At 33.5% G+C, this 13,564-nt stretch overlaps 2 protein-coding genes across 2 annotated transcripts; one reads left to right on the top strand and one right to left on the bottom strand.

The window, feature by feature from the left end:
• Positions 1 to 1,818: 1,818 nt before the first annotated feature.
• Positions 1,819 to 6,774, top strand: LOC114370439 (nitrate regulatory gene2 protein-like). Its single transcript, XM_028327789.1, has 4 exons — positions 1,819 to 3,422; positions 4,378 to 4,598; positions 5,415 to 5,638; positions 5,726 to 6,774. Exons 1-4 carry the CDS (start codon positions 2,429 to 2,431, stop codon positions 6,588 to 6,590), a joined length of 2,304 nt encoding a protein of 767 aa, XP_028183590.1. The 5' UTR covers positions 1,819 to 2,428; the 3' UTR covers positions 6,591 to 6,774.
• Positions 6,775 to 9,341: 2,567 nt separating this feature from the next.
• Positions 9,342 to 12,445, bottom strand: LOC114372265 (protein CHAPERONE-LIKE PROTEIN OF POR1, chloroplastic-like). Its single transcript, XM_028329745.1, has 3 exons — positions 12,030 to 12,445; positions 10,788 to 11,133; positions 9,342 to 9,858 (listed from the first exon to the last, which is right to left on the bottom strand). The coding sequence occupies exons 1-3, from the start codon at positions 12,348 to 12,350 to the stop codon at positions 9,683 to 9,685; spliced, it is 843 nt and encodes a 280-aa protein (XP_028185546.1). The 5' UTR covers positions 12,351 to 12,445; the 3' UTR covers positions 9,342 to 9,682.
• Positions 12,446 to 13,564: the final 1,119 nt, after the last annotated feature.

Below are 13,564 nucleotides of genomic sequence, written 5' to 3' on the forward strand. Positions count from 1 at the left end.
ACACAAACTTGAAAACTTTCCTTTTTATCGAAGCTATATTGATTCTATATATAAATTATATCTTTCTGTACAAACTAAACATATCCAGCTTAATAACTTAAATAAGATGTTAAATATTTAGAAAAAAAAATTATCACTCATAATAATTTTATCTGACTAAAATAAAATTATCTCATAAAAAATAATTTAGACAAAAGATATCTGTTGGAGAATGGATAAAAAATACTCTAAGATTATTTTTAAAAAATAATAAGTAAAAGCCCATAAGCATGCTGACAATTCACAAATAAATTAATTTGTCTTCATATATATAAAAAAGAGATAATTGTATAAAAAAATTTATTTTTTTTCTTTTGTCTATGAAATTGATATGAAACAGTCCCGTTAAAAACAAAAACTAATCTTTATCAGAAATCATCAACACATACAAAATGAATATTTACCTTTCAATGATTTATTTTATGCTTAATAACCAAATAAGATTTGAACCTTAAATCACTTATTGAACACAAATAATTTATTTTAACACTTGTTCATATAAAAAAATCCATTTAATTTAGAACGGTAACCCACACATACAAAAATGGAAAAACGTTCATGTTAAATGAAATCAATTTAAAACGGTAACCCATACAAGATGCAAGTTAAACATGTGACTCGCAGGCCTCAATCCATATGATAAACTTGAGCAAAAACTAAAAAAAATTACAATGTCACATTTTGTTATTTAATAAAAAATAGGTTATGTGATGAAAATATGAAATATTTTTATATTGTTATAAAAAAATCATCATTCATATATTTATTGATTTTTATCATAATTTTTAATTTAATTAATAATATAAAATTATTTGACATTTATGACTGTATAATAAACTCTTATTTGAAAGTTGTTCCATCATGAATAACTATAAACAATCAATGTAAATTTAGGCATGCACTATGTCTAGTATACTTTATCTACTTATTTTAATAAAAAATATTTTATAAAATTTGGAAGTTAAATTTTAAATTATCCATTTACGTATAACATTGGAACATTTAGAATCCCAAAATAATTTGTATCAATGTAAAAAAAATTGCAACTATTTATTTCTTAATAAAAAAGACAACCTAAGAAGAATTGTTAGTGTGCATAAACTTGAGGTTGTCAATCACGGTTGCATTAGGAGGGACCGAGGTAGCAGAACAGAAGTGTGTTGGGTCACCACCTGAAAAAACACTGCCAAAATCTAGTGGCAATGCATTCGTTACATTCCAGTGGGACAGGGCATCTAATCCAAGGGATAAATTCGTCATTAAAGTATCACACTTCTGACACCTATCTGTTCTGCTAAACCCCACACTGAATCCCAATTAGTGTTTAGTAGCTTGCCTGGTCTTGTTGACCATCCTCTTATCAGTTTGTATATCCAACAAACAATTAATAATTTTTATTATTAAAAATCATGTAAAAATTTAATTAAAAATTACAGCGAACTGAACTAATAATATTTTTTTCTTAAAGTATTACTGTTTTATTTTTGTAACTACTACTAAGTACTAATTGGCATTTGGTCAGTAGTTTTAAATTTTGATGGTATAAACACAATTATTCTCTCATTATAAGAGCGATTAGTACAAGACAAAGACTAGAGTTTGAAAAACACAAACGAGAAAGACACCGTTTACTGACAAAACCATCCTCTGGGGGAGTGGAACGGTTTTTATTCTTTCTCTCTCTGTTGAATTGAACTCCTCTTTTTTCTCACAAGTCACCACTCTGCTATGCTTTTTCTTTTTGTTTTTTGCATTATTTTTAATCTCTCTAGGCTCTACTACTACTCTCTTTTTAACAAGCTTCACCATTACCTTACTCAAAACCATCAAATGCAAATTGCCAAACACTAGAAAGAACCCTGTCTTCTCTTTCTTTCTCGAGCCCCTACCTTCATTACTCTCTCTCTCTCTCTCCTCTACTAAAGTGTTAAGTCTTGTAATTTTTTTAAAGTATACTTATTTAGTAACTCTATTTATTTTTATTTCCATTAAGGCACTGAAATTAATTAAGTTAATATCTCTATCTTGTTGGAGCTGGCTACTTAGGTAGTGAGACTGAGGGAATGGAAATCTTTGTTGGGTTGTTTTGTTTCTAAAGAAAGCTTCTTCAACATTATCTGCTGCATTTTTTTTTTCTCAAAAAGAGGAATGATTTTTACTCCAAAACTTAGGAAAAGGCTATTTTTTGAAAACTTGTTTGTTTCTTTAAAAACCCAGTTGAAAGTTTGGTTCTCTCTACCTGGGAAAGCTCCCTCCTTTTTTGTCAGAGAAAAGAGCAACAAGTAAGAGCCTTTCTTACTCCATCTTCTAAAAGCATCCAACCCTTGTTAAGATAAGGAACACTCACTACACTACATTACACACTAGTGTGTGTGTGAGAGAGAGAGATATGGGATGTGTTGCCTCCAAACTAGAGGAAGAAGAAGAAGTGGTGGCTATTTGTAGAGAGAGAAAGCGTCTTTTAAAGCAAGCTGTGGAGAAAAGATATGCACTTGCTGAGGCTCATTGTAAGTATTTTCACTCTCTGAATGCAGTAGCTGCGGCCATTAAGCTCTTTGTTGCACGCCACTCTTCACCTTCATCACCTTTCCTCATAACTTTCCCTCCTCCTTGCCCTTCTTCTCCTTCTCCACCTACTGAGAATGTCATTACGAACCCCATGTTCCTCCAGCAGACACCCTCAGAAAACAAGCATCAAGCGATTGCTGCTTGTGACTCATGCATCTCTTCAACAACCTCCGAGTCTTCTGAGGAAGAGAGTGAAGAAAAAAGGGAAGGAGAGGAGGGTGAAGAAGGTAAGGGAGAAGAAGACCAACATCAACAACAACCATGTGGGTACTATTGCATGCCTATGACTATGTCCATGTCCATGTCCATGTCCATGTCTATGCCTATGCCACCTTCAATGCCATCCCCTCAGAGAGATTTTGGATGGGACTTCTTCTACCCTTTGGACAGTATGAGGAGTGAGGTCATGAGTGGCTACCACAGGAACTCAGATGATGATTTAAGGGCAGTAAGAGAGGAGGAGGGGATTCCTGAATTAGAGGAAGAAGTGGAGAGAGAAGAGGTTCAGCACAAAGTGGTGAGTGTTGAAGAGAATAATAGCAATAATCATAATAATAAGAGTAATAACGAAGGTGCTGTTGAGCAAGTGTTGAGTGGTGTTGAAGCAGTTAAGGTGGTTGATGTGGCCACTGAAAACCAAGGGGAGCAAAGGGGGCTTGCAGTTCTTGATACACCAGCAGAGGGGAGAGAGTTGCTTGAAGCTTTGAAAGACATTGAGGACCATTTTCTCAAGGCTTACGATTCTGGTAAGGAGGTAACCAGAATGCTGGAAGCTAATAGAACCCCCCTTCATTCTAGTTTGGATGAAATAAAAGGTGGGCCCCTATCTTCTTCAAGTTGTAATCTTGGAAAGATTTTTGAGCTATTATTAATTTGCAAATATCAAATTCATGTTTGTGGTTGAATTTCATGAATTATTAGTAACTAGTAGAAATAATAATAATTACTGTGTGATGTAATTGATTCATGAAAACTTGTACATTGTTGTGTTGTGTTGGTTCTGCTTCATATTATTAGCCTCAACATTCGGCATGTGCAAGGTATGGTTATCATGCCCCGTTAACTTGTTTCTATTTCCATTATGGACTGTCCTTTTCTCCGTCCTACTTTAGATATTTTCGTATATACTTGAATCTTGGACATCTTAGTTCATCTTGTAAATGTTGCAGTATTTAAATTTTCTGATATCTATGCAAAGGTCATCTTCTGACACTCTACGTGTTGATCCATGTGACAATAGGCACTTGAGTTTCTAAGTAGTTAATAATGTGGGTATGGTCTACTCTAGGTTCTCAAATCAACGGTTGACACTTGTAAAGCCTTTTTTTTACTTGATTGCTGTATTTCTTACATAGCCCACACAACCTTAAATATGTTAACTATTTATTTGAATGACTCTGGTATAATTGCTAAGTTTATTTGAACCCTCAAAGGAAGTGCTATTATGTTTATTTGGTGTGTGTTTGAACACTGAACTGGTTTCTTTTAGGTTCAAAATAGCTTATTATAATTAAAAGCTTAATGAGAAAGCTCTATAAGATAAAATAAATAAAAATGATTTCGCCCTGAAAATTTAATCAAAGTCATGCTTTAAGTGTTATTTTTGCATGCTTTGAAAATGGATATTATGTATGTCCCATCTTGTGTATCTGTTTCATGTATCTATACTTGAAACAGAAGCATATGCATTTGATTATATCTGCATGGGTTCATATGCTTCTGTTTCAAGTTTCAACCCTTGAGAATTTGAACCATCTGATCTCAATGCAGAAAGTTCGACTAAACTCATTCATGCAATAACATGGAAGTCCATTTCATCTAGGCAATCATCATGCAAGAGTCTTATGGTTCCAAATGTGAAAAATTCTTCAACTCGGGTGGAATATAAAAATGATCTGTTTGATGATTATGGAGGAATGGATTCGGGAAGTCATTTATTAACCTTAGGAAGGTTATATGCATGGGAAAAGAAACTGTTTGAGGAGGTTAAGGTAGGTTATTTTTATTTAATTCCTTTTTTTTTTTTCAATTCATGTGATGATACTTGTTCGACATTTATTCTGGAATGGATAAAAATAACTTTGATCCATATACCATTTCTTACTTTTTTCACACCTTGCATCTATCTACATATAAATTCTAGGGGCATTTATTTAACTTCTAGTGTTTGGCATTGCCCATAAGTTAACCTATCCTGTTTGTTATATCTTTAATATCTGTGTTAAAGGCTTCCTTCTTGGCAAACTCAGATTGGTGATGCAAACATATCCAAAATGATTTGAACATGGAACAATATAACTCAGATTACAAATTTGTAAATGAAATTTTGAAATACTTGGTAGATTTTCTACCCGATATTTAATCTTTCTTCTCAGTCACTGATGCATGAATGTTGAGTCAAGGACTTTACACCTACTTCTATTTGACAAGTGTCTATTTGGAGAGTTGCAATCACATTACATTTCATGTCTTGTTAAATATGATTTAGTTTTATTTCTGGAAATACCCAAATTTTCACTAACGGATAGTCAATCAATCACCTTGACCACCAATTTTCCATGTCTCTATGTGTGCCTTATATTGAATGAATTTCCATCTGTCAATAAGAAAACTGCTAAACTCTACAACATCCAGTCCTTGATAAAAATGAAAACTGAGAAGATGAATGAAATTAACTTCCTGGAGAATTTTAAACTCTTTTAGTTTTTTAATTCCATTATAGTCAGTTTTTGTAATTTTCAAGCATGCACATGTTTCACTCCTTGTCTCATCCTGCTTTTATCGTTTGAAAATTTTCCTTAACTTAGGCTGGAGATAGCACACGGAAAAATTACGAAAAAAAATGCACACAGTTGAGAAGTAAGAATGTTAGAGGAGATGATCTACTAAGCACAGACAAAACTAAAACTGAAGTGAAAGATCTATATGCTGGGATCTTGGTTGCAATTCGGCGTGCAGAGTCAATCTCAAAGAGAATTGAGAAAATGAGAGATGAAGAATTACAACCTCAAATTCTTGAACTGTTAAAAGGGTGGGATAACATTATCACTGGAAACTAAACAAACTAAATAATTTCAAGTTTCATTTATTTCTCATGTTCCATTTTTTCGTAATGCAGCCTGACTCAGTCATGGAAAATCATGTTGGAGTCCCATGAAACCCAGAAGAAGATTCTATCTGAAGTCAAATACTTCACATGCGCCACGTATGGTAAATTCTGCAACCAATCTCATGGATTTGCAACTCTTCAGCTCGAAGCTCAGCTTCAAAATTGGCGGGACTGCTTCAAAGAGTACACCGCAGCGCAAAAGGCATATGTTGAAGCTCTCCATGGATGGCTGAGTAAGTTCATAGTCCCTGAAGTTGAGTTTTACTCAAGAAGCAAAAATGTTGCAATGCAATACCAAGTCAACGGGCCACCGCTGCTTGTGATATGCAACGACTGGTTAGCTTCGCTGCAAAAGTTACCCGATAAAATGGTAACAGTTGCATTGAAAAGTGTAGTGAAGGATGTTAGAACTTTGTGGCTTCAGCAAAACAAAGAGAAACAGCAGAAAAGGAAGGTAGATAGGTTAACAAGAGATTTGGAGAGAAGGTATTCTTCAGCATCATCACATAAAGTGGTGGAGACTAGGATGCTCGAGTATCACGTCACGGACCGTGAATCAGAGGCCGGAAATGATCATCATCAAGAGGAGGAGGAGTGCATGATGGAGAAGAGTGATCATTTGGAGACACTGAGGAGAAAAGTGGAGGCGGAGAAGGAGAAGCACCACAGTTGCATGCAAGAAACACAGAGGATCACCTTACATGGATTGCAATCTGGGTTTTCTCTAGTGTTTGAATCATTGACAGAGTTCTCCAAAGCATCACAAAAAATGTACAATGGCCTTATAACTTATAGTGAAAACAGTGACAAGGTTGGGAACATTACGTATATAGAGGGTGGTGGCTGCAATGTTGAAAATTGCAACGGACAATAGTGTTAGTGAGTAAGGGTTTGGGGTGATTTATGTAAGTAATTATGCTATTATTATGTGTTGTGTTATGTCGAAGCAACTCGCTGAGACATGCATCATTTTTTAAGATGTTAGGTGACGAGTGCACTAATGTATTGGTATACCTACTGTTGCTGTTGATTGTCAATTCTGAATAGTGTTTTCTAAAGTTTTCTGTGTTTAGCAGGTAAAAAGTAAGATAAATCTGGGAATATGATCAAGTGGGTAACACTAGTGAATTAAAATTGTGATATTCGTATAATTATTAATTTAATAAGGCCTACTAGTGAGGGAATTCTTTTTTTGTGTGGTTAAATTAATTATTTAATCCATTTTATTTTATGACAATCAATCAATCCTTATAAAATAATCCTTAACTTTTTGGTACTTTTTATGAATTTAATTTTACATTTTTGTCATTATTGTTGTACCGATATTAAAAAAAGAGGAGTGATACACTTATAATAATCTGTATAACATATTATATTTTGAGTGTATTTGTTTTTCATCTTATCATTTGTATTTTAAATTTAAATTTGTTTTTTTATCTCTTTTTCTTTTAGTTGTATATTTTGTTTTACAAATATAATTTTTCTCCTAAACAAATGCTATAGTACGTGTTAAAAGGTAATTAGCAAAGAAGAATGGAGGTTTTGTAAATAAAAGAAGAAGAAATTAGTTACATGTAATTATTTTTTTGACAGGAACATGCAATTTTTTTTATACTGTACTAAGAAGCGCTTCAATTTATTTTTTTAGGGGAGAAGCACTTTAATTAAGTCATGTGAATTCTCGAACACTATGTTTTATTTGTTTGTAAGCATTGTTATTGTTGAACTCTACATAAAACAAAAAACTCTACAAAAAGACGTTTAACTTTTTTTATGCTTAAAAGACGTTTAAGTTATTACCTAAATGTGTTGACCTCTTGCAAAGAAAAACCTTTTAGCTAATTGTGTGGATTCTTATAATTTTACTTTTAAACAATTATTATTAGAGAAAAAGAGTTATATACTTATAATGTATTTTACACAGTCATTCAATTACAATCTACCATGTATATTAATGTATGTTAAGTTTATTGATTTTTAAAATAATTTAAATAATAATTTATAATTAGATGAAATTATTTTACATTGTTAATATACGTAATGACATTAAACTCAATTTCAAGAATTGAAAAGGAAATATAATTTGATTAGTCTAAAAAATGGTAATTTCAAAACATAGATAATGACACATTTTCTTTGATTTAGTTGAAGAAAAAAATTAACTTATAGAAACAGAGGGTAAATGAAAATAAAATAGTTTATAATTATTTGCATTATTAAAAAATATTTTATCAAATTAAACATACTCTTAAAATCCAAATTCAATGTATTTAGTTGAACCACCTCAATAATATTATACCTCATTTAAAATTAAATCAGTTACTAATATATTAACAATAGAATTGACCATATTCATTTTATGACATATTTACTTCAATCTCTCATCTTACATTAATTTGGATGAAGTTGCCAGTTATGTAATTACCATATTTATAACAAATTGAAATCTCAATTTATTGCAGCTACAATTAGACATAGGACTAAGGATGTGTTTGAAAATCTGTTTAATTGGCACCGATCGAAAGTTTTATACTTTCCAATGAATAAACGAACGAGCAATGTGGTATTAGAATGTAATTTTTTCATGCTGGTATTAGAATGTAAATTTAGTTGATTGGAAGTAATATCCGAACATACTCTAATCCATCACTACTGATATATGAACGTTAATACACATATTCGTGCTTTCTTTCTTTTTTCTTAGGCTTTTCAGAAACTAATGGTCTAACTTGCCTGGATCAGTGAGGTTGCATTTTTTTACAAATTATTTCCCACTCAAATTTTGACATTACAAACAAACACTTAACCACGCAAACTTACGTTCCACAATAAAAATACTTCTAGTTTGTGTTTGCACACGTGTGCCGTATAGCATTTGATGAAATAAGAGAAATTCATGCCTTTTGGATTTCTTTGATTCTATTTTTTTTTTTTATCTAAACACAAGTTGTGTATCGCGTGCTAAAAAGAGTGAGGTGCAGTCTTTGCGTGAGAGATGTACACAAGTACAAAAAGGTAAGTGCTTATGACCCACCGGTAAAACACAAGACAGATGCATTATCAAAAAGCTTTGGAACAAAGCGCCAAATTGTACCAGGTATGATATCCATCATAAACATGCAAGCACACCCACAGCATCTACCATGTGAGAGGTCCCATGACATGTATAGATGAACACAAATCTAAACAGGATATTTGCCCTTTGGACTAGGAAAATCGCTTCCACGTGAGGCAGTGTGTTTCAAATTTGGAAACCAAATAAGAAAGCGAAGGGTTAAAAACACCTTTAAAGAAAAAGGAAACAAAATTCCCAAGTGTTCTTTTCCTTTGCTCTATTAATTATACGTTTGGTTTTCAAGTAAAAAAAATACTTTTGAGACAAAAGGATCAAAATCATTGTTTTTTACTTTCATTTTATTTTTATCAGTTGGATTAACATTGGAACTTCAATCCAAACAGGCACTAAATAAAGCAAGACGGACGTATTGAGATTGCAATATGCTCAATTGCTCACCAACTGTGAACATGAGGCTATAACTTTCCAATGTAAGTTTCACGTTTCTAATTTGTCCATTGAACAACTACATTCTATTCAAAGTTTTGTACAATATGCAATGATTTCACATCCTTCAAAAAAGCTTGGGAATGATCATGCTGCATGCAAATGAATAGTTACAGGTTTCACATTTTCATATAAGATCACCATATTGTCCTGTCTACCTTAAGTACAGGGAAAACCAACAAATGAGAGAGAATCATGATTTCACTAACAGAAGAAGCAGGAGAGTGTATGCCCAGCAATGGTATAACAGTTCTCTCCAGCTGACACAACCACAGGGGGCCAGCTACGTGTCCTATGATTATAAGTTATAACAGTAGCCTTCCCTGTCTACCTTAGGTCATGCTGCATGCAAATGAATAATTACAAGTTTCACAATTTAATGTAAAATCACCATGTTTTCCTGTTTACCTTAGGTACAGAGAAACCAAAAATTGAGATATAATAATGATTTCACTAACAACAGCAGCAGGGGAGTGTATGCCCAGGAATGGGACTATATCTACCTGCAACCAGTTCTCTACAGCTGACCCTACAACGGCACCAGCTACGAGCCCTCCTATGGTTATGACAGTGGCCTTCCCTGCAAAATATAAGCAACTTAGGAATATGAGAGAGGAATGAAACTTGTTTTTATACTAATCCAAAAGAATAAAGCAGAGTGTAAGAAAGGGAAAAGGTCTGACAAGCCAAAAAGATCTCAACCACCCATAGCTAGAAGTGCCATTTGTTAACTAGGTCAACTTTTTCAACTGCAGTGCAGTGCCATACTTTTTTTGATACTTCTTATTCCTTCCAGAGAGCCATTTACATAGAAATCATCTTCATGTTAGATAAATTAAGCCCCCATCCCAGTGACACGAGCAGTAGTATCGAAATCAGCAGCATTGGAATTACAAGTCTTTTCTATAAAACCATAACCAAAAACCTTTAATATTGGGAGTCTGGGTCTGGGAGAACATAAGAAATGAAGTCAATAGGTAGGCCTCAATGTTCTGACATAGTCTGGTGGTGAACTAGTTAACAATGCAGCCACTAATTGTGCACTCCTTGTCTAATTACAATGCAAGTTAAAAGTCCAGCACACAAAATGCTATTATGAAAGACTCATGCAAAGTCTCATTTTGCACCTAAATCTTGCATCATCTCAGAAAACAATCTAGAGGTTCTTATAGTCATAGACAACCACAAAAACAATCAAGTCTCATCCCACTAGTTGGGATTAGTCACATGAATCAAACAACACAATTCTTTTCAGGGAATCCAAAAGCTGAGGTTAATTCATATCAGTTTTCATCTCATATCAGTCATCAAGATATTAAGTTTCTATAAAGGAAAACAAGAAGGTTAATCTCATCATATTCATTTTTCCTTTTTCTCTAGTTCTTCCATTCACTGTGGCCTTTCCAACATACAAGCCAATATGAATATTACCAGTCATGAAACAAAAGTCTTCTTCAATTGCAATGAACTAACTATAGAGTCCACAATATGCATGATAACACTCCTTACCTAACTTAACATTCTTTTTGGTCATGAAGTACAGGGAAGCTCCAAAGCTACCAGCCAAGAGGAGTCCAGGAACATCAGCCCCAGCATAACCTGCGGCGGGTGCAGAAGCCCCATTAAGATAAGTTAAACCCATCAATACACCATACACTCCAGCTTGTAAACCCAAATCACTAGTGGAAGGTGACTCAATAGATACAGGTGAATTCTTCAACCATTGAGGCATTGATCCCCCAGCTGGGGACTTAACACGTTTGACATCAGCATAACGAACACTACTGTTCACTACTTTCCCTGCCCGACGCTGAGTTAGGCTCTGCATAAGCAACATATCGTATGCAGCTTCAACCTAAAAAGCACCCACTAATTGTATCAATACACGAGTCCACTTTATCCAGAATTCAGAGTTAACCAGTAACTGAAAACTGAAAAGCATAAACTTCTTAATAAACACTTGTAGGAGAAAATTAGTTTATTTATAAGCTAATTTATAGAATTTCTTTCATTTAGCTTCTCTAAAAGCTGATTTTAATTAATCCATAAGCTAATTTTAAGTTATGAAAAGAACTTAACTCATTTTACCTTCTTAATTTTTTCTTTACGGGGTGTTTGTTTCAAGGTATAATATGCATTCCCAGAAATCACATTTCCGTCAATATTATGCCCACAAATATTATTCCTATGAACATGTTCCATTAGTCTTTAGTTATTTAATTAAAAAATCGAAAAGAAAAAAGTGAAAGAATGAAATGGGAACAGATAGTTATGGTAGAAAATGACTTACATTCCATAGAAATATAAGATATCCACCTTTCACCATGGGAATAAGAAAAAAGAGAAATATGAACATTTTATATTCCTCGGAATCAACGATTATGAGAATATTTAGCCAAAAGTCAAAACTTGTATCAAACCAAGAAATGTGATATTCACATATTCACTTTCCTGCAAATCCAGTCAATTGAGAAGTTTATCCAAACATAATAACCTGATGCTTCACTACTGACCAGTCACCACATGGAGGAATGACCTAGATATAGTTCTTTAAGTATATCTGGTGCTGTTTTCTTATTTAAATTAAAATGTAATTTCACCTTGTTAACTCGTGTAATAGATGTTCACATTAACTTTGAGCATAGATTCCTAAAGTGAAACGTCAATTCTAACAAGCAAGTGCAAGCTGAATTTGATTCTCATAGATACTTCTCGTGGGAAATTGGAACAAAAAATTGAAGAAAACAAAACCTGCGCAATGGCATCTTGGTCATCGTTGCAATTGGCAACGATTGCGTTTTTGGCGCGGAGTATGTCGTCGAAGGAAGCGCCCTCCGACACGCCCAGCAGCTTCAGCGCGTTCTCCACCGACATCTCGAACGGCGCGGAGTCATCGGCGCGCGAGCTCGCCTGGACCGGCGCCACCGTCCTGATGCGTATACGAGGCGGCACGGCGCGCCACGGCTCGGGCGCCGCGATTGGTTTTCGCAGCGGAGGCTGAACCGGCGGTCTGGGAAACGCCGCACCGGGCGAGAGACGGTCGGGACGAACGGAGAGAGTGGCTGCTGCCATGATACGATGATGTTATTACTATTATTATTATTATTATTTTTTAGAGAATGTGAGGCTTGGAGTGAGTAAGGGAAAGAGTGTTCGAAATAGTTACTTTGAACGGCAACAGCCACATTTTTGTTTTGTTTCAGTGACGGGACACTCACCACCGTTGATTTCATCTTTATGTTTATCTTTCTTCTACGGCACATTATTGAATTGTATTTGTGTTCAGGGATGCTACTACTACCAATACCAACACACAACACTTGCTTGCACTGTAATATTATTATGTTTTCGCGGATGAATTGATTGTTATAGTTTGATCAATTACGATTATTTTAATATATTTCTTCTTTCGTTTGTTTAGCCATCTGTATTTAAGTATAAAGAACTCAAACATTAACTTGATGAATCTATTTTTAAGTTGATTTTACCAGTTTTGAAGATGATGAATTGAAGTGGAGTAATTTATAATACAGTTGTTTGAAATTAAATGGAGTTTAAAAGAGATACAAATATTAATATGCCATTTAGGCTTCCATTGCACCCTTGATAGTAAATGAAGAGAATAATAGATTGATACAAAATTGAAATAAGAATTTATTTTGTATTTATAATCACAAACAAAAGTTGATCTAATGAATAAGAAACAAATTTATATTAAAAAAATGTGGATTTGATTCTTATCATTAACATGAGAAATAAAAAATTTATTATTAGATAACTTGAAAATAGTTCTGTATTTTGAGTCTTGAGATCTGTCTTATGATGAAGTCATCTAAACTTTTAATAATAATAAAAATATTTATAAAATTTTATTATTTAATAAATAATTGAAGGGAAATGAATTATAATCTTGTTCTTATGTTTTCTTCATTAAAACTTTTTAAGAATAAAAGAAAATAATTGTAACAGGAATCTAGTTTTTGGCATTTAGTTTTTGTTTTATCAACAAAATGAACAAGATATTTAGTCTTGTAATTCTCTATTCAACATATACCAATATCTGGGAGTTCACAAAAAAAAATACCAATATCTGGATGACATGTACATAACTAGCTAATTTTTATAAACAAAATGTTTTGGATCTTCTTGTTCTATTGTTTAGTTGGTTCCTTTGAGGAGTTGGACTGTTAGACCTTAAAAATTATTGGATATATGTATAGTTTCAAAAAAAAAAAAAGGAGTTTGGGCCTTGAGGATCGATCCAAAACCAATACTATTATGTTTGT

Source organism: Glycine soja, chromosome 10, assembly GCF_004193775.1.
Source record: "Glycine soja cultivar W05 chromosome 10, ASM419377v2, whole genome shotgun sequence".
In the NCBI taxonomy this organism is placed as follows: domain Eukaryota; kingdom Viridiplantae; phylum Streptophyta; class Magnoliopsida; order Fabales; family Fabaceae; genus Glycine; species Glycine soja.